The sequence below is a fragment of the Sinohyriopsis cumingii genome, chromosome 14 (genome assembly GCF_028554795.1).
Source record: "Sinohyriopsis cumingii isolate HCF-2022 chromosome 14, ASM2855479v2, whole genome shotgun sequence".
In the NCBI taxonomy this organism is placed as follows: Eukaryota; Metazoa; Mollusca; class Bivalvia; order Unionida; family Unionidae; genus Sinohyriopsis; species Sinohyriopsis cumingii.
The window spans coordinates 4,286,613-4,313,846 of NC_142974.1; the positions used below are offsets into that span (position 1 = coordinate 4,286,613).

The 27,234-nt window shown below is 37.0% G+C and overlaps 1 protein-coding gene across 1 annotated transcript; it reads left to right on the forward strand.

Moving 5' to 3' along the window:
- The first annotated feature begins 1,267 nt into the window (after nt 1–1,267).
- LOC149783121 (uncharacterized) lies at nt 1,268–27,234 on the forward strand. Its single transcript, XM_089931340.1, has 3 exons — nt 1,268–1,583; nt 4,588–4,755; nt 23,562–27,234. Exons 1-3 carry the CDS (start codon nt 1,310–1,312, stop codon nt 23,855–23,857), a joined length of 738 nt encoding a protein of 245 aa, XP_089787466.1. The 5' UTR covers nt 1,268–1,309; the 3' UTR covers nt 23,858–27,234.

The following is a 27,234-nucleotide window of genomic DNA, read 5'->3' on the forward strand; positions in this document are numbered from 1 at the left end:
AAATCAATCAAGCAGTGCTCTTGTTCTTCTTACGCAAATGGACTTCTTATTTCTTATTATTATTCTTTTTATTATTCGCAAATGTTAAAATGTTTGCTTGGTAACTACGACCGTCTCAAGTTTACGTTGGACGAAACAGCACCCCGGGTGAGCTTCACCTGTGGCGCCTCATATCGTCTCCTGTGCTGTCGCCTGTATCGCTTGCCCCATACGACTACCCATTCGTAGCCAACATAGACCTAGTATGTAATTGTGAATTTGACTTTTATTCTCTTGCCACCCCTATTTTAGAAAAGGTGTTTGTAAATCATCAATTTCCAAAGTGTACAGAAGCAAAAATAATCCGGGTCGTAGATGTTTAGGCTTTTAGTTAAACGTCCAAAAGTGAACTAACAACATCTAACAAGTCACCGGCCTATGCACATGCATACCAAATTTAGATTGCACAGGTCAGTTATTCTAAAACAGTTTTAAAAATGTCAGAAATGGTTGCCCTTTTAGTGGATTCTTGTCTATTTATAGCATGCGCATACCAAACCCAAAATTAATTAGTTATGCTTTTGTGTTTTTTCCCCCTTCACTTATACCATTTTAAAACTGACCTTAATAGTTATTGTGACAAAAATAAATCTGTCATAAGACACCTCCCAAACATCTTTACAATCGGTACACGTTTCTTTCAATCTCTTGTATTTGTTTATTTATTTATTTGGGGAGGGGGCGAGCTTTGGAGTGGTCACAGAAAATCCAAATTTACAAATGAGTTTAAACAATTATTGAATATATTCATGTACATATTGATCTCTGTTTTAACCTGGATTTTTTTTTTTTTACCTGGTGTATCGATTCAGTTCAAGGACAAACAAATTTAAAATAAAAAGTCTGTTTTCAGTTTAGTAGTTTTAGTATTATTGTCCCTCATTCTTCTACCTCCTCGTGCGTATTATTATTATTTATTATTCATTGAGACTGACCTAGTCCTCAGCAGGTAATGAAGCTGTTATGTCTGACTCACACACAAAATATTTACAATCTACCTGGCGTCGCTTATATCATTACCTAAATAAAATGACATACCTGAAAATATACCAAAAATGATTTTCCCCCATACATTTCATACCTAAAATCAAGACATATTTATTTTTTATTTATTTTGATCGAATTTAAAATAAACTTTTTCTAAATTTAATTCATAGGTTTTACTCCACAGTCGATAATAACCTGTCGTTTAATCTTCAATTAACCTGTGTCCCCTGTATCCTTTGAAAAGTAGATTCGTCTACTACTCAAGTAGAAAACAACCTTCAAGATGGCGTTGGGCAAAGTTAGCCCAGGAATGCGATTGTTTTGGGCGGCATTGGCTGCTTGCATTTTGGGGACTCTGGCACAGTTAATTGCTTTTGTCAGTCCCTATTGGTATCAATCTTGGCGCAGGGTTCACAGCCCCCTCGCCAACGTGGGGCTTTGGCACATCTGCCTTTCGGGATACGTGAAGCCCCGTGATCCCACCATGCAATCTTATGTAGGGTGTTGGTGGATTCACTCATCTTTCTTTAGGGATGTTGCAGACTTCATCATGCCACGTAAGTAAAACGCAAAGACAGTTAGACCTAATTTTAACGTGTAATCAAATCCACTTGAATAAAGCGTGTACAGTATCAGGTTGCTGAATTTGTTTGGGCAGGTGGGTGGGTGTAGATCTGTTTTTGTTTTCATCGTTGTGTAACGGGCATTGAAATTTTAACATGCCTGCCATAGCAGATGGTGAGACATCGGTGGCGACTAGGGCAGATTCAGTAGAAAGGTTATAATGAAGGATAGTCGGCATGTGAAATGTTGCAATTTTTAACTCGTTCAAAAACCTGAGAATTTTTACATAGCAGTGAGGCAAAAATCATTTCAAAATGTTAGATTATGCTTTTTTTAATGTGCTGCTCCTCTCTAAATATCTCTCCCCATGGATGGGTCTTTGTGTAAAAAAGAAAGAAGGAAAAATGGGTTACTTTGAAACGAGAACTAAAATAAAGGACCGCAAATACACCAAAATACATATTTTTACCAAAGAACTAATAAAAACAAAGTACTATGATTTGTTTGAATATTAATAAGAAGCAGAATTAATTTTGATCTAAACGATTTTGATATGAATTTACTGCTTTATATTTATAGAACAATTCATGTGATAATGTCACTTGTCATACTTGATACGAGATGTACTGTAAATCGTAATACATAAACAGAGAAAAAGTATCAAAGTACCAAAATCCGAGCGATTATTGGCAAATGCTTGCCTTATATACCCACTTATAGGTCAAGCCAAACCACAAACAACAAAATATCCTGATCTGTCATAGGAAAAGGCAAAAAGAATTGTTTCTGGTTGGCCAACTGTCCCTGTTTTTTTTGTTTCCAACCCTAGCACTTTTTGTCACCAGGGTAAAAAGAAAACAAAATTCCCCAAATTGATTTGTGCATTTAATAGAACCTGTTTAGCCTTGTACTTGAAGCACTTAGTACATTATACAGGGTTTTTGTTCAGCCTAAAAAAGCATTTAGTTTAGCCCTTAAATTATCCTTGACATTTAACCTTGCTTAATGCTAACCTTAAAAGTCAGCACAGTGTACAACTTTATTTAGCCGTTCACCTCTAAAGTTCTTTTAGAAATGGTAGAAACAGTAGCACTTGTCGCAAAGTGTATTTTTTCGTAACTGCTTACACATCTGTTTTCTTGGGCTTGACATCAGTGGTTGTTAAACTAAATTTGAGTGGCACATTGGGCCTCATAACAAGCATTGTTTCGAAGTTTGAACCTTGCATTGAGAAAGTTTTACAAATGTACATTTATAATACGGCTATCTTTACAACCCGAAATGGCCGGTTCTGAGCATTGTTTATCTTCATATGATGATTTAGTTCTGCAAATACTCATTGAACATAGTAGTAAAGACAATTTATTTTTAAGGTTTGGAAGTATTTCAGAATTTAGGAGCTGGAAAAATGTTAATGGAGTTACCAGTGAGTGATTTTGAACCAAACAATGACATCGAATGTGAATCAGATGCTGGGTGAGTAGAAACAGGCGGCATACTGAACTACTTAAAATCCTAATACAGCATTATGGAATAGTGAAGGGGCCTGGAGCGGCTAAATGGTCTGAAGCACTCTCCATTACGGGTCACTGCCATCTCACCTGTCTGCATGGGTTTGAGTCTGAGATTCGGCCAATGTGGGTATGTGAGAAAGCTTGCCCATAGCTTCTAGAGGTGTTGGTGGTTCTTTTCTGGGTTTTCCCAGGTTCATCCTCCACCATTAATACTGGCCGCCATGTATAGCCTATCAAGTGCTGAAAAAATCAGCATTAAGAGATTGTAGCAATTATTGAGCCATCAAACAGTATTTTGCATCCGACATATATATATTTAGTCATGGGGCCAGGTGTAAAATTTTTCTGCTCTTTGTATTGATCCAGTGGACTATTGTTCAGTATATTTTGTACTGCAGTTTAGAGAATTCTTGCAGCTGTTTGAAATGAAAAAACCTCACGGTACAGTTGATAAATTATTTTGCAGTGCTTGTTCTACATGGGACTTTTTACACAATATCTGGGGACCCTGAGTGGTCTAAAGCGCTCACTGTTCCAGATCACTGCCATCTCACCTCTGCCTGCGTGGGTTCCAGTCCATGGCTCAGCTAGTGTGGTTACGTGGGAAAGCCTGCCAGTAGCTTTTCGTTCGTTGGTGGTTCTTTCGGGGTTTTCCCGGGTTCTTCCTCCACCATTAATACTGGCAGCCATGTATAGCCTATCTTGTGCTGAAAAATGGCGCTAAACCTTTGAACAACAACAACAATATAATATCTGCATATGTTAGAGTTGATTTCAGCAGTAGTAATTTTGTTTCAGCACTGCTCAAAAAATAATGTAACTTGCACTGTCATGGATGGCTTGGCAATATTGACTGTCATTTCTGAAGGATTAATCATGGTATTCATTTCATAATATGGCTGTTTGAAATTTATGAATTCAAGGCACTTGTTTTAATATTATGCCAAGTCTGTTGTAGTTTGATCCATGAAAACAGGCAGAATAGTACATTTGTGGTGCACAAATGATGGGAGAGGAGGGGAATCAGTGAATGTGAAATTACTATAATTATAGATAAAAATGACCATCGGAATACTATTAATCAGTCAATAACTTCCAGTAATCATTTCCTGGATGTCCATTCTGATCTAGCAGAATGGACACAACATTTGTTCAGTGTGGACAGTTATATTTTAAAAAAGATGGTAAAAGTATGCAGAACCCAGAGGTTCTTACATATCTCTTGAGATAAGTGACCATTATTTGAAGGTGCCTATTAAAGGCAGGTTTCTGTGTAACTAATAAAGTGTCATCTCTTGATCATCCAGCTGTGTGGTTGGAAAAATCTGACTCTTTAGGGAATAAGAGTGCCAAACCAGCAGTTGGCTCTGTACTAGAGATGATTACTTAAGGGAGTGAACTATTATGGGAGTTGGGTGTGAAATTCCAGATCACTCAATTTTTTCCAAAAGTTTAAAAACAAATTAAAATTTTTATTTTTCAGCATGGTTTCGAGCTTGTCAGGCCTTGGGAATATTTGAGATATTATGCAACCTGGCAATTGTGCTGTTGCTGATCATGTACATTGCAGGCGAGGGTACACGCCGCAAGTTCTACGCAGACCGACATGTCCTAATGTTCATCATCAATTCAGTTATCTGCTTTACATCAGGTATTTTAACACACAAACAAGCAACAATTTTCAAAATCTCACACCACAAGGCTCATCAAATTTTGTTTTCACCCACTTGTCCAGGACAAATGGTCTCAGAAAATTAACTTGTCCCACCATACTTTTCACTTGTCTCCAAATTGTAATCACTTGCAAAGATTTGATGAGAAGTATTCACTTTAAACACTAGAAATAACAAACCAAATAACTTAAAACATAATTTATTTATTAAAAGAATTTTTTTTTTTTTTTTCAAATGTGCTGGCTGGTACTACACATTTAGTTAAATTAAGTATCTGTTTTAGATGTAGTATTTGAAAAAATGCCCATGTACGTGTCTGCTGCCAGGACCAGCAATAAGCTAAGAATTTATACCTGTGTCTGGGTTTGCAGAAATCTAGTTAAATTGCTGAAATGTTCATTACAATTTATAATGTTTCTTGGTTTAATGAATTCATGAAGTCTTGATTAAGTTCATTGAACTAAATTCTTGTTCACACTCGACACTGGACAGGCTTAAAACAAACACGATTTCTAATAGTTTGCAATACAGTCTGAAAGAAGGTGGAGTGCTCACTAAGAGTGTTACAGAAATTTAATCAGGTTGATCCTTTAACCACTTGTATGCCCTCATTTTCACTTTGAACTCTAAATACTGCTAATGAATGGCAGGATAGTCTTCAAGGGCGTCTGCTAGTGTGATATTTTAGGGAGTCCCCAAGGACCCCCGCATTTGAATTGCATAGGGTCCTTACAATACCTTGAAGGTTCCTTACAAATTTCAATAGTAATCTGTGTGAGAGAGAGAGAGAGAGATTAAATGAAGCACATCATGACATGTACAACACATTAGAGTACTCTGGTTTAATTTAGAGCTCTTTCATCATCAATGTTCCAGTAACTGAGTTCACATTCTCCTTTGCTTGCATGTGTTAAAATTCATTCAAGCATCTGCGATAAGTTCATCCTAGTCAAAGTCAGGGTACCAGCTTTCAGCTTTGATGAACATTTTGTTTTCAACAGCGTACTTTGAACTGTCACTAGGATTTCAAAAGTAGGAGCCCAGGACTCCTGTTTTGTCTAAAATAGGAGTCCCACCAAACAAATTTGCAGTCCCCTCCAGAAGCATGTTGAGCATACTTGAAATCCTTTGAAATTAGATATCTGGCCAAAAAGATGTTTGTGAACATTTTTATTTCCTTCAAATAGCCTCATCTCCCTGGTAGCCTCAGTTAGCCTTCATAGTTTTCTCTTGCAGACCAAAATCTAGGCCACTTTAAGTACATGTACATGTGCCATGTAAACAATTATAAATCCACATGCTGCTGGCGACAATGAATATCATAGCAAATTATTTAGTGAAAAATATTTATCAACACTGGACTATAGATCAAATGAGGGCTATCGTTTTTTATTTATGTTTTTTGCACGATGTGACTTCAAATACCGGTTGTATTGATATTTTTTTTTTAGGATTAGTTTTCTAATTTAAATTGAATCCTTCTTTTCAAGGTCGCGTGCACTAATTACTCAGCTACACTCTGAAATGAATTAATGAGCATGACATCAATTCTAAGATCTGATTAGCTAATCTGAATGTTTTTAGTGCAGAGAAAGCCATGAGCATAATACATGTATTGGAATGTAAATGTTGATGTAGTGTTTCTAAAAACGAGTGTATATGAAGGGCTTCAGTGTAAGTGATTTTCTGCATCCCAGATTAAAAATTTCCATCCCAAATATCTATGATTAAGCATTCCCAAAACCTGTTTATACCTATGATGGAGTGCAAAGCAGATTAATATAAAGTAGAGAACCATACTACAATTTGAGGTGGTGCTTGTTCGAGCAATCTCAATCTTTAATGTAAGCTGGAAATCATCTTTGGCCAGCAATTTTTAATGTGTCTGACAGGAGTCTAAGGATGGGATTTTAATATTTTTCATTTTATTCAGTCAGGGATGCACATTTGCACATTATCAGAAGCCCTAGTCATCCTTTTGCAAATAACGTCCAGATAAATAAAACTCCTGCAAATCTCCCCCCGCCCCATTTCATCAGGGCTGGCCTCTAATGAGGAATGTGCATGAGTCACTGACATATACATTGGTTGAATGTCCAACTTGTGCCACTTTGAGATATTGTTTAGAATAACAGCAACATATCTTTCAAGTCCACAAATTCATGTTGGGGATAAAAATCAACACAATGCAGCTGAAAATTTCTGTTTTTCAGTTAAAACCTCTCTGGTGGCCTAGTGGTTAGAGTGTCTTTCTCAGATGCGGGAGGTTGTGGATTCGAACCCAGGCCTAGTCATTCCAAAGACATATCAAAATAGTACTAACAGCTGCCTTGCTAGGTATTCAGCATTAAAAGGGTAGTGTTAGGATTGGTGGCCTGGTGTAAGGATAATGTGACTAGGTGGGATGTCATGCTAGATGTCTGTGGTATGATGTCCCAGTGCTAAACAACACTATAAACTGCCACACTGCAGAAATCGCACACAGTTTTGTTATATTTTGACATTTATTGCTGCCACAGATTCAGCCTTCCATCTCTTTGGAGAAATAGTTACCTCATAATCTGTGGTAGTTTTATCCCTCCATTTTCACATAAATTTTTCTTCTCTGAATCTTCCTTACCATGGTTATAAAAATAGTTTATTAAAGTCATTTTATTCAGAGTAAATCAGGGTGTGTACGGTCCTTGAATTTCTTTGAGAGTTAGGGAAAAAGGAGGTAGCATTCTCAAGGCCTTGAAAGTTTGGGAAAATCGAGCATATTACCCTGAGGTCTTCAAAAGTCTTTGAAAATTTAAATAAACCCAATTTTTTAAATTTCTTTCAATAATCACAAATAAAATTGTCCCAGGCTGTTGGATTTGGCTGTATAGTCTGACTATACAACCCCCACCCCCCACCCTACCGAGTTCAATAATGGAAACCTTTAATGTGATGAGAAGTGCAAGGAACTTAGTCCATTCATTCATTGATTTATAATTTATAATCTGGCTGTGAGTAGAGTGGCCCTAACACTGTCAAAATCTGTGTGTTTCATGCTTAACAAAAATTTTCAATATAATGGACATACTTAAGATTCATTTCCAGTAACTGGACAAGTCCATTTTCAGCAACGAGGTGTGTGCACGACTACAGATGTACATACAAATGTCATCTGCTTCTGATATTTACAATGTGGAATCAAGCAAAGAAAAAGAATGACAGCAACAAATTTGCCTTTCACATGGATTTAACAAGCAGTTTAATTTCTATGTTCATGTGTTCAAAGGGATATAATTCCAAACTCTCAACATCATCGTAATTTACGGAATTATCCAGCAGTTACTGAATAGGATGAACTATGTCATTATGTCGTCTGATGGAAATTAAGTAGCCCATAGTGTACGCAATAAGGCACCATGTTAGTATGGAAAGTCCATGAAGCATGAAAGGTGCAGGGATGCCAGCATTAGTGCCATTCTGGTCACACAACATTAGTGCCATTCTGGTCACAGTAAGGTTATAAATTATAAATCATTGATTCAATTGACTTAGTTCTGTGCATTTTTTATCACATTAAACTTTTTTGTTAATGAAATCGGTGGGGGGGGAGGGTTACAAACAAATGGGTATGTATAGTCAGACTAAAGTTGAGATTTCCTGGTTTCTTTCTTTTGATGACCCGTTCAGTTTCATTGTCGCCACAATAACAAATGAGCATTTGTTTGGCCATCCACAGTTGACCTTTGCAGCAACTTCAGTAACACACACTCTTCATCAAAGCGAGCTAGCTACACCCTTCATCAAAGGAAGTCAGCACCATAACTATTTTTAGCACATTTTTTTTGTTTTATGGTGTTTGTTTTTCGTAATCATATTATTATATGTTTTTAGTTTTTTTTAATCAAATGTTGTAAAGCACTTAGAGCTTCTAAACATTTGGCGATATACAAAGTCATTATTATTATTATTATTATTATCACAAGATGACAGAGGTGGCTTTTCTTTCCAAAATGATTGAAGAGAAAAAACAGCAACTATAATAACGCATTTAAAGCAGTGCTGATGTCCGTTAAGAGAACAATTTATTTTGTATTAAATCTGATGCATAACTTATAAGTTACATATTTCTGAAATAACAGTGACTGTTAACCTATCTTCCAGATGATTACAAAGCACTTTTAGGAAATTAATTATAGTTTGAATTTGATCATTAAACAGTATTGTAGAATTTTGCATTTGTTGTTTTCTCATATAAGCTGTATACAAAATGTTAGCAAAAATATGTCTTGGAAATCAATGTTTTTGGTCTTTGAAAGTTTGGGAAAAGTCTTTCAGTTTATCATTTAGAGTTCAGTATGAACCCTGTAAATATCATTTTGCCTGACAACTACTTTAAAGTGATTATAACATACATTCCATCGAAAAGAGACAGCTAATTAATCAGTGTAATTGTTAGTTTTAAACGCAATATTTCACAACAATGTTACTCATCTATAATCAAAACTTAAAGGATCATTATTGTCATTTATTCAGTTCAGTACAGAAACCAGCCTTAATGTCGTTAAAGTTCCTTTCATTAATTGAATTTGACTTACTGGATTAAAATCAGAGTGAGCCATACCTGAGGATCTGGTTTGAGTTAAGTCATTAAGCCTTGGAGGTTTTTGTCATTTTTGCCTGAAATGTGAGTAGGAAACACATTTTGGAGACTTTCTGAATACATCCTAATACATTGACTTCCAAGAGATTTACCATCAGCCTAATGCCTGGTTGTGTCAGAAACATTGTTTTTTATTGGTTATTTTGCTCGCCCATGAGCATAAGGGTAAAAGTTTTTTTGCTAATGTACCCAACATTTTTCGATCGAGACCACCTCTTTATCCCAAATGCCCACCTTATCCTACTTTTTGCAAAGTTTCACCTGTCTGTGTGCAGTTCAGATCAGTCTGCCTTAGATCTAAAGCCAGCCAGACATAAAATCGGATTCCGACCAAGGGCGAATTTCAGGTGAAAAGAAACGGGTCCAAAAAGTTAGGTGGCCTGTCCCAAAAATACAGTAAAGTGGTAACTGAACGTGCACACGTGAACCAGTTGTATGAACCAATTATCAATGACCACCAGTAGGTGTGATACAGAATGTTAAGTTCTACCTGAAAGGGGATTGAATCAAGTATTCAGGTCACCCAAGGGCATGAATGGTCAGATAAAGGTTGAGAAAGTGATTAGAGCATGAAAATATGGATTTGCCATACTTTTAACAATGGGTAAAAAGCACTTTTCTCTGACTAGCTACCCCCCCTGCGGGTCCGGGGTTGTAGAATTGGCCCGACGTGCCTCGCTACGTGTCGTAAAAGGCGACTAAGTAGAGGCAACCTGTTTGCCGTGGGTTGCGTCCCGTGTCGGGGGAGGAAAGGATCCTGGTAGTTGAGCAGTGGCTTTCCCTGCAATACACTACTTTGGCCTCTACTTCTCTTAGACGGGTGGTCGGGATGGGCCCGGTTCCGACAAATCGGCTGGTCACGCCGAGCCCTAGGAGGTCTTTATTAACTTTCTCACCTTCTTTCTCTCTCTCCTTGTATCTCTCTTGATACCACCGTTGCCCCTATATTCTTTTCCTTTATATTTCCCTTTTCCAAGTCTTAGAAGGCTTCCTAGAAGGCGGTGGCTTCACGGGTCAATCGGGGGGTAATTTTACCGACCTTAGAAATTGGCGACTTCAAGGTCAATCAGAGGTAATTTTATCAACTGAGTATGGCATTTGTGTATCCCTGGCACTTGAAAAGTGTCCCCTTGTTGGGCTCCTTGGTGGGTGGGGAGCACGGGTGCTGAATTTTTAATCTAGCCATCATGGATAATTCCAAAAAAAATCAAAATAAAAGATCGAAACCCTTATCAGAGTCTGACGATGAACCATGTAGTGTGGAGTCATTTCCACGCTTCATGGTCATACAGTCAAAAGATGCCACGAAACCGCTTGCCGCACTATCTCCATTTGTCATCGAAAAGACTATCACAGGATCGATTGGCACACCCAAAAGTGTTAAAAAGTTGAAATCGGGTTGTCTTCTTATTGAGTGTGAGCGACGAGGTCAATCAGACAATATCAGGAAAATGAGGATGTTCTTTGATATCCCAGTAACCTCATTCGCTCACACCACACTGAATACGTCCAAAGGCGTGATTCGCTGCTGTGACTTGGCTGGAGTCACCGACGCTGACATCATCAAAGGAATGAAAGGTGAAGGTGTCACTGCAGTCCGATGAATACGTATTAAACGTAATAACAATCTGCAGGACACCAACACCATAGTACTCACCTTCAACAGGCCAACTGTACCCAAAGTGGTAAAAGTTGGCTTTTTGCAAGTAAAGGTAGAGATTTACATTCCCAACCCCCTTCGGTGTTATAAGTGTCAAAAATACGGCCATCACGAAGACCGCTGCTCCAAGAGCCAAATATGTGGCCGATGCGGAGACAATGCTCATCAGGAATCTGATTGTAGAGCAACTCCGCATTGTGTCAACTGCGGAAAAGAGCACCACGCAAATTCCAAGGATTGCGATACCTGGAAACAGGAGAAGGAAATTCAGAGGGTAAAATACACAAATAATATTCCCTATCCAGAAGCCAGAAAAATTGTACAGGCAAAAACAGCCCATCCTGGCCCATCCTTCTCCACTGTAGTGAAGAGCAATCCTAAAACAACGAAGGACGCTCAAACACAAACAGAAGCACCCGATTCAACACCAAATTCAAACACCCCCCATTACCAAGCACAGAAAAACACGGCATCTACTCAGACTACATTAAATAATACCCAACAACCTAAATCACCAAAAAGTAAAAAATCTCACGGAAACAGGCAACAAAAGGGGTCAGATGACCCCATCAAACTTTATAACAGGTTTGGAGACATCGAGAGCATGGATGCAGAAGAATCTGCTCCATGCGCCCAAGGGAACTCCAGACCTACAAACAAAAAATTCACCCCCGTACTTCCTCCAGAGAAATAACCAAACAAATTCCCTCTGCGAAAGGTCTAACCTAGCTCCACAATCTTTAATTTAAATTTATAATGAAAAACACTATCATACAATGGAATTGTCGAGGACTTAAAGCAAATTACAATGATATTCTCCTGCTTTTAAACGAACATGATCCTGCGGTACTATGCCTTCAAGAAACATTCTTGAAAGATACGGACAATATCACATTTAAAAACTACTTCCTGTTTAACAGCTGCTCTCCAAATGTTGATAGGGCATCAGGAGGAGTTTCTGTTATTGTAAACAACAGAGCACCTCATAGCTTCATTCATTTAAACACCAATTTACAAGCCATTGCTGTAAGCGTCACTCTACATTGAGTGATTACATTTTGCTCTATTTATTTACCACCAAACACTAACCTAGTACCAAACGAACTCAACAATCTTGTTCAACAGCTTCCCGCACCCTTTGTTTTACTCGGGGATTTTAATGCCCATAACATTTTATGGGGATCAAATCATATAAGTGACAGAGGTCACAAAGTTGAAGACTTTATTTCTAGACATGATCTGTGTCTATATAATACCAAAACACCTACATATTTACACCCAGGTACGGGTACATACACAAGCATCGATTTGACAATTTGTTCTCCTTCGCTGCTTTTGGACTATGAATGGAAGGTCGCTGATGACCTTCACAGCAGCGATCACTTCCCAATCTTTCTTGTAAATCTTAACTCTACAGTCGATGAAGTAATTCCACAATGGAATTTAAAGAAGGCCGACTGGGCCAAGTTTGAAACACTGTAAAACTAGGCTGAATGAGGATACAGTTTTCAATTTTGACGACACCATTCAGCATTTTACATCTATTTTAATAGAGATTGCAGAAGAATCCGTTCCCAAGTCCTCGCCATATTGTAAAAGAACCCAAAAACCTTGGGTCACTAAGGAATGTAAGGAAGCCATTAAACTACGCCGAGAAGCATTAAGGAAATTTAATAATCAACCGACGCCCGAAAACTTAAATATATATCGCATTGCCCGGGCCAAAGCTCGCCGCATAATCAAAGAAAGTAAAAGAGCATCATGGAAGAAGTATGTTTCTTCTTTAAACTCTCGTTCCTCTGTTAAAAAAGTTTGGGACACTATACGCAAAATAAACGGAAAGAGAAAGCAAAACCCTCTCCGACATCTGACACTGAACAATAACACCTTTAGTTCAAAACATGACATTGCAAATATTCTTGCTGACAGTTTCTCGAAAAATTCCTCATCATCTAATTATTCAGAAGCCTTCCGAAAACTTAAAACTCAAAAAGAAAAGTCACGTTTAAAATTCACATCCAACAACTCGGAAAGTTATAATCAATTGTTCTCACTATCGGAGCTTAGGGAGGCTTTAGATAAGACCCATGATACATCCGCCGGGCCTGACGAGATACATTACCAGTTTCTAAAACACCTTCCAGAATCATCATTAACATCTCTTTTGAAACTCTTCAATGATTTATGGATTACTGGTAATATACCAAAAATCTGGAAAGAAGCAACTGTAATACCAGTCCCCAAACCCGGTAAAGATAGCGAAGACCCCAACAGCTATCGACCAATTGCACTCACAAGCTGTGTGTGCAAAACAATGGAACGAATGATCAATTCTCGGCTTGTCTGGTATTTGGAAACTAACAATTTAATATATCCTTTCCAAAGTGGCTTTCGATATGGCCGGAGCACCAATGATCATCTGGTTAGACTAGAAACATTCATTCGCGATGCATTTATTAAGAAAGAACATTTAGTAGCGGTTTTCTTTGATTTAGAAAAGGCCTATGACACGACATGGAAGTACGGGATACTAAATGACTTGAACGATCTAGGTCTAAAAGGCCGTCTGCCCTCTTTCATATCCAACTTTCTCTCCGACAGAGAATTCAAAGTACGAGTGGGCTCTACCCTCTCAGATCTGCACGAGCAAGAGATGGGTGTGCCCCAGGGCAGTATTTTATCTGTGACGCTCTTTAACATCAAAATTAATAGCATCACCAAGTGTTTGACTCCTGGTGTGGATTGTTCGTTATACGTTGATGATTTTCTAATATGTTATCGGTCAAAGCACATGCATACAATTGAAAGACAACTGCAGCAAAATATAAACAAAATTCAAAATTGGGCCAATGCAAACGGTTTCAAATTCTCGAAATCAAAAACGGTATGCATGCATTTCTGTCAGCTACGAAAACATCACGATGAACCGAACCTCACACTGGATGGAACACCTATTCCAGTTGTTGAGGAAACCAAATTTTTAGGTATAATCTTTGACAGAAAACTGACCTTTATTCCACACCTAAAGAACTTAAAAGCTAAATGCTTAAAAGCACTTAACCTACTTAAAGAAGTAGCGCACACTGACTGGGGTGCTGATAGAAAAGTCATCCTAAATTTATATAGAACGTTTATTCGCTCCAAACTAGACTATGGTTGCGTTCTGTATGGTTCTGCCAGAAAATCGTATCTTAAAATGCTTGATCCAATTCATTATCAGGGAATAAGACTGGCTCTGGGAGCATTTAAAATATCCCCGTGTGAAAGCCTTCTAGTTGAGGCGAATGAACCACCGTTATCGCATCGTAGAGAAATGCTTTCCGCACAGTATGCTCTCAAATTAAAATCAAACCCTCTGAATCCTGCTTTTTCGGCTGTTTTTCAACCCAAATACAAAACTTTATACGAAAATAAACCAAACGCCATACCTTCCTTTGGCATTAGAATATCATCCAGCCTTGACACTACAAATATAGATCTTTCAAAAATTCAGAAAACATCCATCTCCGAAACACCACCCTGGCTAATTAAACAACCAAAAGTACGTTTTACGCTACACGATGGGAAAAAGTCCGAAACAAACCCTTCTATCTTCCACAACTCTTACCATGAACTACTCACCAAATTTAAAAACTACACCAGAATTTACACTGATGGATCAAAGGATGAGGAAAAGGCTGCTGCAGCCTTTGTTTGTGGAAATCACACAACGCAAGTTCGCTTACCAAATGGAGCATCAATTTTTACAGCCGAAATCAGAGCAATAGACCTTGCTCTGCAACATATAGAAAAGAACCGTATTTTAAACTGTATCATCTTATCCGACTCGCTATCAGTACTCCAGTCACTACACAATAGAAAACTGGAGAACCCATTATTGAAAAACATACTCGTCAAAAATACCAAGCTGAGTGTCTCCCACAATATAATATACTGTTGGTTACCTAGCCACATTGGTATTAAAGGTAACGAAAAAGCAGATCGCGCTGCTAAAATGGCCTTTTCTCAACAACCATCTGATTTTAAAATACCTTATACTGATTTTAAACCTTGTATCAGAAAGTTCTTAAGTCAGAAGTGGCAGGCATCATGGAATGATGCTGTAAATAACAAACTTCACGCAATCAAACCAACTCTAGGAGAATGGACTCCTTCCTACAGAACCATTCGTAGGGAGGAGGTAGTCATTGCAAGAATCCAAATTGGTCATACTTATATCACCCACACCCACATACTAAAAGGTGAAGACCCACCAGAGTGCGTTTCTTGCAATGAACCATTCACTGTCAAGCACTTTATGATAGAGTGCTTTGACCTACAACCAACGCGCGATCGTTATTACATTGTGCATGACATGAAAGAACTTTTTGATACTATAAACATCACTCGTACTATAGAGTTTCTGAAAGCCATAAATATTTACTCTAAACTCTGACTTTTATGCTATCACCTTGTGCAGTTTTATGCAATATATATACCGTCCCATTTTAATACCTGTTCATCTTTTTTACATCTCCCGTTGATCGGGAAGCTTTATTTTGCACCGTTACCATCTTACCGTTTTTAATTTCAACCATTTGTTCTTTTATATCGCTGGTCGATATAGGACCTTTTATAATTTTTGAAAGATTATACAAATAACACTTTGTTTGGTGCTAAATAGCCTAAAAGTGCTGATGCGCCGTTAAAAAACAATCAATCAATCAATCAATCTGACTAGCTACTTTGAAAAATTTGACTTGCCTGATGTCAAAATAGTTTGCATCAGTGTTTGTAAGACCTATCAGTGTGTATCAAGCATCAGTGTTTATAAGGCCTATCAATGTGTATCAAGCATCAGTGTTTATAAGGCCTATCAATGTGTATCAAACATCAGTGTTTATAAGGCCTATCAGTGTGTATCAAGCATCAGTGCGTATCAAGCATCATTGTTTATAAGGCCTGTCTGTGTATCAAGCATCAGTGTTTATCAAGCATCATTGTTTGTAAGACCTACCAGTGTGTATCAAGCATCAGTGTTTATAAGGCCTATCAGTGTGTATCAAGCATTAGTGTTTATAAGGCCTATCAATGTGTATCAAGCATCAGTGTTTATAAGGCCTATCAGTATGTATCAAGCATCAGTGTTTATAAGGCCTATCAATGTGTATCAAGCATCAGTGTGTATCAAGCATCAGTGTTTATAAGGTCTATCAGTGTGTATCAAGCATCAGTGTGTATCAAGCATCATTGTTTATAAGGCCTATCTGTGTATCAAGCATCACTGTTTATAAGGCCTATCAGTGTTTATCAAGCATCACTGTGTATAAGGCCTATCAGTGTGTATCAAGCATCAGTTTGTAAGGCCTATCAGTATGTATCGAGCATCAGTGTGTATCAAGCCTATCAGTGTATATCAAGCATCAGTGTTTATAAGGCCTATCTGTGTATCAAGCATCAGTGTTTATAAGGCCTATCAGTGTTTATCAAGCATCACTGTGTATAAGGCCTATCAGTGTGTATCAAGCATCAGTGTTTGTAAGGCCTATCAGTATGTATCGAGCATCAGTGTGTATCAAGCCTATCAGTGTATGTCAAGCATCAGTGTTTATAAGGCCTATCAGTATGTATCAAGCATCAGTGTTTATAAGGCCTATCAGTGTATCAAGCATCAGTGTTTATAAGGCATATTAGTGTGTATCAAGCATATCAGTCCTCATCAGACATCAGTGTTCATCAAGCATATCAGTGTTGATCAAACATCAGTGTTCTTCAGGCATACCAGTGTTTGTCAAGCATATCAATGTTTATCAGGAATTATCAGAATTATCAGTGTTTGTCAAGCATATGCTTTGAAAAAATTTCAACATATCAATCCATAGCTAAACATTTTATTTGAAATGTTGGGCATTTGAACCATATATGTCTATACACTTTCACATTAAATTCTTGAAGTAAATTTTTGGAATGTTTTAGTCTGTTGTGAAAATTGTAAAACTACAACCATAAAGAATTGTGTGTGTGTGATTTGGATTTTTAACATGGCTTTAGCAATTTTTCAGTCATATCACTATGATGTCTGTAGTGTGCCAGTTTATAGTGATGTTTAGCACTGGGGCATCATGCCGCAGACATGTAGCATGATGACCCACCCAGTCACATTATCCTAACACCAGGCTGACCAGTCCTAACACTAACCTCTTAATGCTGAGCACCAAGTGAGGCACAGTTAGTACCAGTTTTGTAAGTCTTTGGTATGACTAGGCCGAGGATCGAACACATGACCTCCCACATCCGAGGAGGACGCTTTAACCACTAGGCCACCGGAACAGTGATAAAGACTTGGCTTCATACAATGCATTTGACACAAGACGTACACTGTGCTTAAGACATTTGGATTTAGGTAAATTACTGTGAAATTAATTTTAATATAATAAGTGCACTCTAGAAATGTTATAAACAATATCACAATGATATCTGTTCGAATTACAAGAGTTGTCTACCTTTGTCTATGCTTTTGAAGGTACATTCTGTCATATTTGAATATAGTTGTGCTGAATAAAACACATGTAAGTTCCATTTTTGGCAATGATTCAACTTAGATTTAGGTGGCAGTGAGACACTAGGCACGTACAATGGGAAGTTATTCATGAAGTTAATTTGGATACTGAAGAAACACCAGGTCTGCAGGCATAACCATTACAATTTTGCCATAGGTCTTTAAAAAAAAAATGCCCAACCGCTTCAGTGGCCTAGTGGTTAGAGCGTCCCTCTCGGATGTAGGAGATCATGGGTTCGATCCCCGGCCGAGTCATACCAAAGACTTACAAAAATGGTACTAACAGCTGCCTCGCTTGGTGTTCAGCATTAAGAGGTTAGTGTTAGGACTGGTTGACCTGGTGTCACGATAATGTGACTGGGTGGGACATCAAGCTACATGTCTGCGGCATGATGCCCCAGTGCAGGACATCACTATAAACTGCCACACTGCAGACATCGTAGCGATATGACTGAAAAATTGCACTGGTCAACAGTGAAATCATTACTGACTTGAAAAGGCCCTAATCTGTAGTATTTTGGTGTGCCGAACACGAATATAACCGTGAAAAATTTGTATTGGCTCTCGTTTTGAAGATATTCATATACCTCATTTTCTATGTTTCACTGTGTAAATTTCTCCAGTAGGACTGCAGCAACATCCGGAATAATGATGTAACATTGCATAATACCATCATGCTCACATCATCCACAGTTGATTGCATCATTTTCTGATGCAATGCAATACTAATGCCATGCGGCTGCTGAAGTAAGTTGACGTCAGCAGTGTACTATACATGTGTAGGCCTATTATACTAATGCCAGGCGGCTGCTGAAGCTGACGTAAGCAGTGTACTATATAAAGCCCAATCAGATAGGTTCAGCATTTAAAATATTTTAGACGTTGTGCGAGACAGTTCAAGCTACTGTTACATAAAACTTATTATTTTATCCATTTACGTACAATAAAGAACAGTAATGCCTCGAAAGTGTGTTAATACCGCGGACAATTTTTGCTATATTTGTGGGGAAGTGACATTTGCCAACCAGAAGAAAAGTATCAATTCTCAAGTGAAGAAGGCATATCATCTTTACTTCGGATGCAAGGTTGGTGACCAAGACAAGCCTTGGGCTCCGCATATATGCTGTGCTACATGTACAACACAGCTTTCACAGTGGTTGAATTGCAAAAGGTCATCAATGCCGTTTGCAGTCCCAATGGTGTGGAGAGAGCCAAGCAACCACCTAAATGACTGTTACTTCTGCTTGGTTCCTCCTCTTTCCGGCGGAATAACGAAGCGAAAGAAGTCGAGAATAGTCTACCCAAACATGCCGTCTGCATTGAGACCAGTTCCACATGGTGAGGGACTTCCTATTCCAGAACCTCCAGCAGAATATTCTCTTGATTCATCTGACGAAGACAAAGGTGAGTCGACCTGTTCTTCTCCTGGTCCATCAGCATGCAGTGATCCAGATTTTCACTGTGGTGCATCATCAACCCCACACAGAATAACACAGGAAGAACTAAATGACCTGATTCGTGATTTGGACTTATCAAAGAACAAGGCAGAATTGCTAGGATCAAGACTCCAACAATGGAATCTTCTAGAAGAAGATGTCACAATTACTGCATATCGAAAGCGCCACCAGCAATTGGAGCCTTTCTTCAGAAAGGAAAGTAATCTGATATTCTGTTCCGATATTGAGGGCCTCATGAATGCTTTAAAAATCACTCATGACCCACAAGAATGGAGACTATTTGTGGACTCTTCGAAACTGAGTCTCAAGGCTGTGCTTTTGCACAATGGAAACATTCTTCCATCTATTCCAGTAGCGTATGCTGTCCACATGAAAGAGACATACGATAACTTAAGGCAGCTACTGAATTCCATTGAGTATAACAAGTACAGCTGGCACCTCTGTGGTTTGAAGGTAGTTGCCCTTTTAATGGGACTGCAGCAAGGATATACAAAATACATGTGTTTCTTATGCGAGTGGGATAGCCGAGCAAGGGAAATGCACTACATGAGGAAGGAATGGACTCACAGGCAGAATGTAGCCATTGGAGAGAAGAATATCCAACACCCAGCTCTGGTTGAGGCTCAGAAAATCTTGCTACCACCCCTTCACATCAAACTAGGATTGATGAAGAACTTCGTGAAAGCCATTGACCGGACTTTGCCAGCATTCCGATACCTGCATGAAAAATTCCCTCGACTCAGCGAAGCAAAGATTAAAGAGGGAGTTTTTGTGGGTCCTCAGATTCGAGAGCTTTTCAAAGATGACCAGTTCAACAACTTGCTGGAAGGTGACGCGAAACAAACATGGAATGCTTTTCGCCTAGTTTCTACAAACTTCCTCGGAAATGTTAGGGCAGAAAACTATAAGGAACTAGTAGAAGACATGTTGATGAAGTATAAGAAACTTGGCTGCAATATGTCTCTAAAGATTCACTTCCTTCATTCCCATTTGGATTTCTTTCCTAGCAACTGTGGTATTGTTAGTGATGAACACGGCGAACGTTTTCATCAAGATATCGCAACAATGGAACAAAGATACCAGGGAAAATGGTCCACTACAATGCTGGCTGACTACTGCTGGACACTCCTCAGAGATGCTCCCGAACAGCTGTACAAGAGACAGGCGAAGAAATCTAAGATGTAGTCAATGACTTGATTTTTTATAGGTAGGCTATTACAGTTGACCTTTTACTATTGGAATGCATTTCGTTATGTAAACATTAATTTCTTGCAGATTACAAAAAAACTAGAGCCAATTTTGCAATTTGACTGTCATATTCGTGTTCAGCACATACAAATTGATAAGAATTGACTAATTTTATTTCAGTAACATGACTTTTGTAAAAATTTGTTGTCCAGTGTTGTTAGAGCTACGTTAAAAATCCAAATCACACACGAACACATTCACACAAAAATGCCCTTAAAATATGGAGTTGCATAATGAAAGCAAAAACTACAGAAATTTGATTGCAGCGGTAAAATCTGGATCATTGGCTCATTTGTATTTGATTTGGATCCAGGTTTCATTTAGATTTAGTGTAGGTAGTCTGGGAAACACACAGATTTTAGTCACATTACTTCAGACACTTTAAACTGCACATATTTATTCATACAAAGCATCTGCATGATCAAACTTGATGATAGAATGTTTCAAAAAGGGTGGCCAGCAGGTTATAGATATTGAAGACGAAAGAAGAAATAAGCTGCTTAAAATGTTTTAATAATCAGTACAAAAGAAAAAGAAATAATATTCAGATTGTTATAAATACATGTACAAGCATTTATTGGACATAGTGTGTCGATATGAGATATTGCTCTCGTGAACTGGAAAAACAAATTCAAAGAACTATATCAAGTTGAGAGATAGCAACAAGTCATTGAGCTGCATATGGTTTGGAAAAGTTTGCTGGAGGTTAACAGTTTTATCTGTACTTAACAAATCTTTCAGTTGAACATAATGTTTACCTTCCTTGCATCAATGTCAAATATCAAACTTTTTAAATACGGTTGCCAACTTTACAATAGCAGTACATATTTTGTTACACCTTACTAAAAACTGGTCAAATTTATAGAGAAAAAAATCAATTCCCTTACAGAAACAGTCAAATTAGAATTGGTATGGTGCTAAGTTAGGTGTTATGCAACACCAGACATGTATGATGGTAACTCAGGTGGTAATAAAAAACTAGGTATGTATGGTGGTAAGTTAAGCGGATGATTTTTTTTGTACAGGCATTTGCAGCCACTTCTTCCTTGAGCTGCAGTGCCATTTTGGACACCTACAGTAAAAGGCCATTTTATACAAGTTTCAAAAATGTATAAAGAGCGGTTACACCGCATAAATGCACACTTACATAGGCCGAGTCTAGCTGCAGTCAGCATGTACCCTAACCTAACATCACATTATGCAGGCAGATCAGGATCTTCGTTCTACCAATTACTCCTAATGGACAGGATAGATCTTGGTATGTATAGTTTGAAGTTGGACTCAAACTTTTAATCAAGAGTATACAGTGTGTAAATAATTTAAGTGAATAGTTGTAAAACACATTTTGGATGAATTTTTTTTGTATGCAGGCATCAAAAATGTTAAGACAGTCTATGTGTAACAGATGCCATGTTACAACCCTTGGATCACCATTTGTATGGACAAGTGGATCAAGATAATTTACCACAATATTTTTTTAAGGTTGAAACAATTATGTAATGATGCATGTTCTAGGGCCATTGTACGATTTGGTTGAACATAATTCATGTCAAGCTGAACTATCCAGATGGTGAAACAATTGCCTACCTGAAAATGACATCATAATGCTCCAAGACCTCCCTCCACAGGCAGTGCAGCTTATTGTGCAGTAAGACTAATTATGCAATGTGTCAAAAGCATTGGGATTGTCTAGTCATAAAAGCATGGTTAAATTGTATCTGTCACCTCTGACTCAGAAATGCATATTAATGCTACAGACACAATGACATGAAAGATGCATTTAGATAAAAATGACAGAGCTGTCTAGAATTTTGAAAATGGAAGCCAAGGACCATGTTTTCTGGAAAACTTCAGAGTTTAGTGTTATGTATATCTGATTTAATTCATATTTATTTTAATTTGTTTGTCAGTTTTAAATTTTGTATTCTATTATATGCAATTATAATGTACATTTATTCACTGGAGATGATATTTTTCCAGAAAATTGGTTGACCTGAATCATTCTTTTCATAAACACCAGGTGTTGCCCTGTATGCTGACCTTGATTCAAAATTAGTAAACACAGTTCTATTTTATTTTAAAATGATTGGTTGTTGTCAGGGTCATGATGGGGCTTTGGGTTTAAGATGTAACAAGCTTTTTTATTTCTTATTGGAAAATGATTGGTTTTCGTCAGGATCATTTTTTGTGTAAGTGACAAAAAACATGATCACATGACCCCCCCCCCCCCCCATTTTGATTTCACAGTTCTGGTCTTTCCATAACTACGTATTTGTTAGTTTTAATAGAAATGTGTAGAGAGATATTTCTCAGTTTTTGGCTTTTACACTTGGTATCAAGTTGTTTTCTTTGTTGTTGCCAGATTTTGAGTTAATTATCTTCAGACCATTTGGATTTCAAAGGAATTAATGCTTTTTTCTCTGGAAATATTTTGAGGAGTGCACAGACAGAAATTTTTGGTAAGAAATTGCTTACAAGTTAAATTTGGATTTCTAACACCGGAGTGCCATTATTGTATTTCCACCAGGATTCGAACATGAAATTATTAGAACATTTGTTCTAGGACTTTTGCAAAATAATTCATGGATTATTCTTAGATTATTTCTGGATTGGATTCTTGAAACCATAAGTTCTCCTTTTTTCATTTTTACAGAATTTTTCCAGGAAAATAAATTACTTGTTAAATTTTAAAAAGCTTGTTGTTGTCACTCTTTCTGTGTTACTGTTTATTCGAGCCTAAACACATAACACTAGTATGTTAACAATAGTTAACAGATTTAAAATGCATAAGGTCTAAGACCAGGAAATGGAGGTCCTGGAAGCAGGCAATCTCACTGGTGATAGCTCTCTAATGATTTGAGGATACAATTGGTCTAGACTGAAAGGACTGCATTGTCATGATGTGATAATGATGAATGAATTTAATATTGTTTCTATGAGAGAGGCTATAAAATTTGTCTCAGCTGTGTTGGCAAATGGAGGTTATGGATTTTGTCTCACCTGTGTTGGCGAATGGCAAAACATGGCTGTCTCTTTTCTGTTAGAAATGTTGATGTCAACATTGTAACAATTTTGAGTCATATAAAAATTTGTGCAAGTGAGATATGATGGATATCAGTGAGTTATGTTATAATGCTCAGGTACCTCAATCCAAAGATTTTTACAATATTTTTTAGGCCTCATCTCTGTCCTTTGCATAACAATACCAAAAGAATAATGTTCTTTTATTTTGATCTTTCCAGCTCTGTTTGTCTTCATCGTGTCACTTGTCTTTGCTGAGATGGCCCGTCAAGAGAACTACTTCCCTCGTCCCTGGATGAACTATCTGTCATGGTCGTATGGCTTTAACGTATTATCTGGTTTCTTCATGGCCTTTGCAGGTATCTGTCTATTCATCAAATCCATGATTTTGAAAGACAAACTTTTTGAAGAACCAAGTTCGGAAATTGAAAAGGAATTGCGCATGGCACCTCACCAGGGCACAGGAACAGAAAGTGGTGGAGGAACTGGGAGCAGAGTTGGAGAGTCATTTGTGTAAATTTTGACATATTCCATATTTTGTACTTTATAAAAAAAAAGAGATTTTTGTTTGATCTGATTGCCTCGTTTCCTTTATCAGAGTTTCTTCCCTGGTAATGTTGAGTGCTCATCGTCATTAAGATTTATCTCACCTGTGAATGCTATCTTTACGGTTGGGATTATGTATGAGTAGGGTATAAAGAGGTGGCAATTTCATAAATTAAAGGCATTCAGTGATGTATTGAAAGTAAATCCCCATTAAACTGGGGATATCACTTCATTCACATGATTTACGAAAATGTTCTTTAGATTTACATTCATTAGCTGTATATAGTTATTTCCCATGGCACAGCAACTCGGAGCCATGAGTTTCAGGTAGGACAGATAATTTGTATTGACATGTGCCATTATCACTGGCATTGTAATTGAGCATAATTTTGTTTCACTAAAATTAATGTTGGATGCATTTATGAATGAAATGTCTTACTGAAACACTATCTTACTTTAAAATAGAATACTGTATATATTCACTTGTAAGTTGAGTCCAACTGCAGGCTGCACAGACCAGATCCACTGTTGCAGAATGTGCCAACAGATCTGGGTATGTGCAGTTTGTTGTAATTAATGAACATAACAAACAATATAGACCCTGATTTGCCATTATGTTATGAGATGGTAGATCAGTTTGTGTGTTGTTTCCAGTTTAACTTACAAGTGTTTATATATGGTATCTCTGAGTGTTTATGGTTGAAAGTAATTTATTATGGGTCTGTTAGTTAATACAAGGTCTCAAACCATAATTATCTTTTCATTAAAAGTTAATATCAATTGAACGTAACAAAGATTCTTGTATTAAAAAATTGGCCTGCTTAAGTCCTAACTTCAGTGTCCCAGAAGATAAAAATGTTTTCAAACTTTCAAGAGTGGCTACCTGCAAAGATGCAACTTCTTAAGACACATAAATATATTCAACACAGTGTTTTCCAATGGAAATTATGTTGGTTTCTTTAAAATGTTTGCTAAATAATAGATAAACTTTCATTTTGAATTATATGAACACTTGAACACAAGCTCATACATGTGCATGACCTATTTTCCATTTTAAACTTTATGAAAATTTAAATTCAAGCTCTTACATGTGCATGACCTATTTTCCATTTTAAACTTTATGAAAATTTAAATTCAAGCTCTTACATGTTTTAGTATCCAGTCACTGTGTGTAGAAATTTCATCAGAATTTGATATTTTTTTACAACGTATACAGTTTTCTTCACTTCTGTCACTAATTGTATGTTGTAAATTAATTGACATATCAGCATATCATAGAATATATTGTAAATAATTTTCATAATTTTGTGTATTATGACGTCTATACAATAGGTACACCAAACACTTTGTGATAAATGGATTTAAGTAAACTCTCTGTAAATAGCAGGATCTTAAAGTAATGTGAACATTAACTGTACATTTTTCTTTTTCATTTGTATGTATTCTGTATAAATCTCCTCCTCTGTCATTCAGATTACCAGGAACAAAGTTCAGTGAATTCAAGCGTTTCCAGATTATTTTGATAACCTAATCTCAGTCCATATTTTATGGCTGTAAATGTTATCATTTTCAGGAGGGAGAGAGAAAAATTCTCATTTTTTTATTATTAAGATTTGTTCTCTTTTAGGGATGATTACCTGTGACATATAAGAGTATTTAACATTTTTTAAAAATGTATTGTTTGTATATAGGTAACAATCCAAACAATCCAAAGGCATGTACAAATCTAAAGGTGGTTGTGTGGTTTCATGTGCCAGTCTTAGTTGAAAAAATATCAAAGTGAGATTCAAACCATTCTGAATATTATTGAAATTTTACATTTTTTTTTTTTTGCTGATAATTCCACATTCCAAAATATTTTTGCAAATATCCAGGTAATATAAGTTTGGAGGGATAAAAGTTTGGGAAAGGAGTATTGTGTGTGAATACATTTAGGGAGAATAATACTTTAATGCCAATATGATTGACTGATACACAGAATAAAGTTCTCAATTTGACAAGCAGAATGTAGATAACAGACACCAGTGTCAACTTTACTGTAAATAAGTGAAAGTTGACAGCTGAAGGATAAAAAGAAGGAGCAGATAGTTTGTGAGAAAATAATCCTAGTATTTATAACAATTTAAGATTCAGCATTTGGAGGACTGGATACACTATTTATTGTCAGTTGACTTGGCTTGTTACTGACTCGGGGTCAAAAACTACAACAGGCTAAAACATTCAGTATGACTGGGTAGAAATTTGTTATTTAATCAGTCTTGTTACCCGTTTTGGACAGGTTGCCTAGATTCAGGAAGATTGTTAAGCATATCTCAGATCCCCAAGTTAGGGTCATTACATTGAAGAGTATGAGAAAAAGTACCATGTCACTAATAATCCATAAAATAACAGTACAGGTGTTTAAAAATTCCTCAGATTTCCACCAGTCAAAGATATTTGCTCTTATGAAACACACGAACAACAGATGACGTAACTTTTTTAGTATGACACTGTTTGAAAAATGGTGGAAATTGGAAAATTTTGGCACCCAATTAATGGCAGGTTGTAAATAAAGTTGTCCAAGGTTTTATATACCTTTTTAAAATTATAAAGAGAATTACATTTTTTAAAATTAATTTTAAAAAGAAGCCACAGCCATGCCATTTTATATCCAGTCCCTGCCTGAGTTCATGGCGCTAAGGTACACATAGGCGTCAAGTGACATGATACCATTGACATAATAAAGAACATTTTGAGCTCTGTAGTTATGAAGCAACAATTTTTGCAGTTATTTTCAAGCTGAAAGATTAAATAACTTTATTCCTTTTGTCTGTCATTAATGGCTTGATTTCCCTTTCTGTTAAATGTCATTCTACAAGCACTGTGAACACATTTGGATGAAAAAAATTATTTTGATATTTCTGTAAATTTTGTGACATTTTTCTTTGTTTTCTCATGATGGATAATTGCGCAAAATCCACCTCCCGACCCCCTAATTAATCAGTTCATATACATGAATGTTAAAAAATTAGCAAGCACACAAAAATGGCACAGTTCTTTGCAGGAGCATAACAGTGTAACACCGTTAAGAAAGCTCAAACTGATCCTCTGAATGCTTTCCTTCCGGATCATCCATGACATTCCTCCTCTGAAAATCCTGTGGAAAACACTGAGTTTAAGTCTGCAACCCAAAAATTGAAATTGAAGAGTCGAGACAATTGTTTGACAGTACTACAGGTGTGAACTGTTTTATGCTTAGTTTTGTTCGGATAAGAATATTTTGTATAATCATTTGATGATTTATTTTATACAGGTTATTTTGTACTCAAATATGCCCAAACAAAAAAATAAAAAGTAATTTAGTCTTTA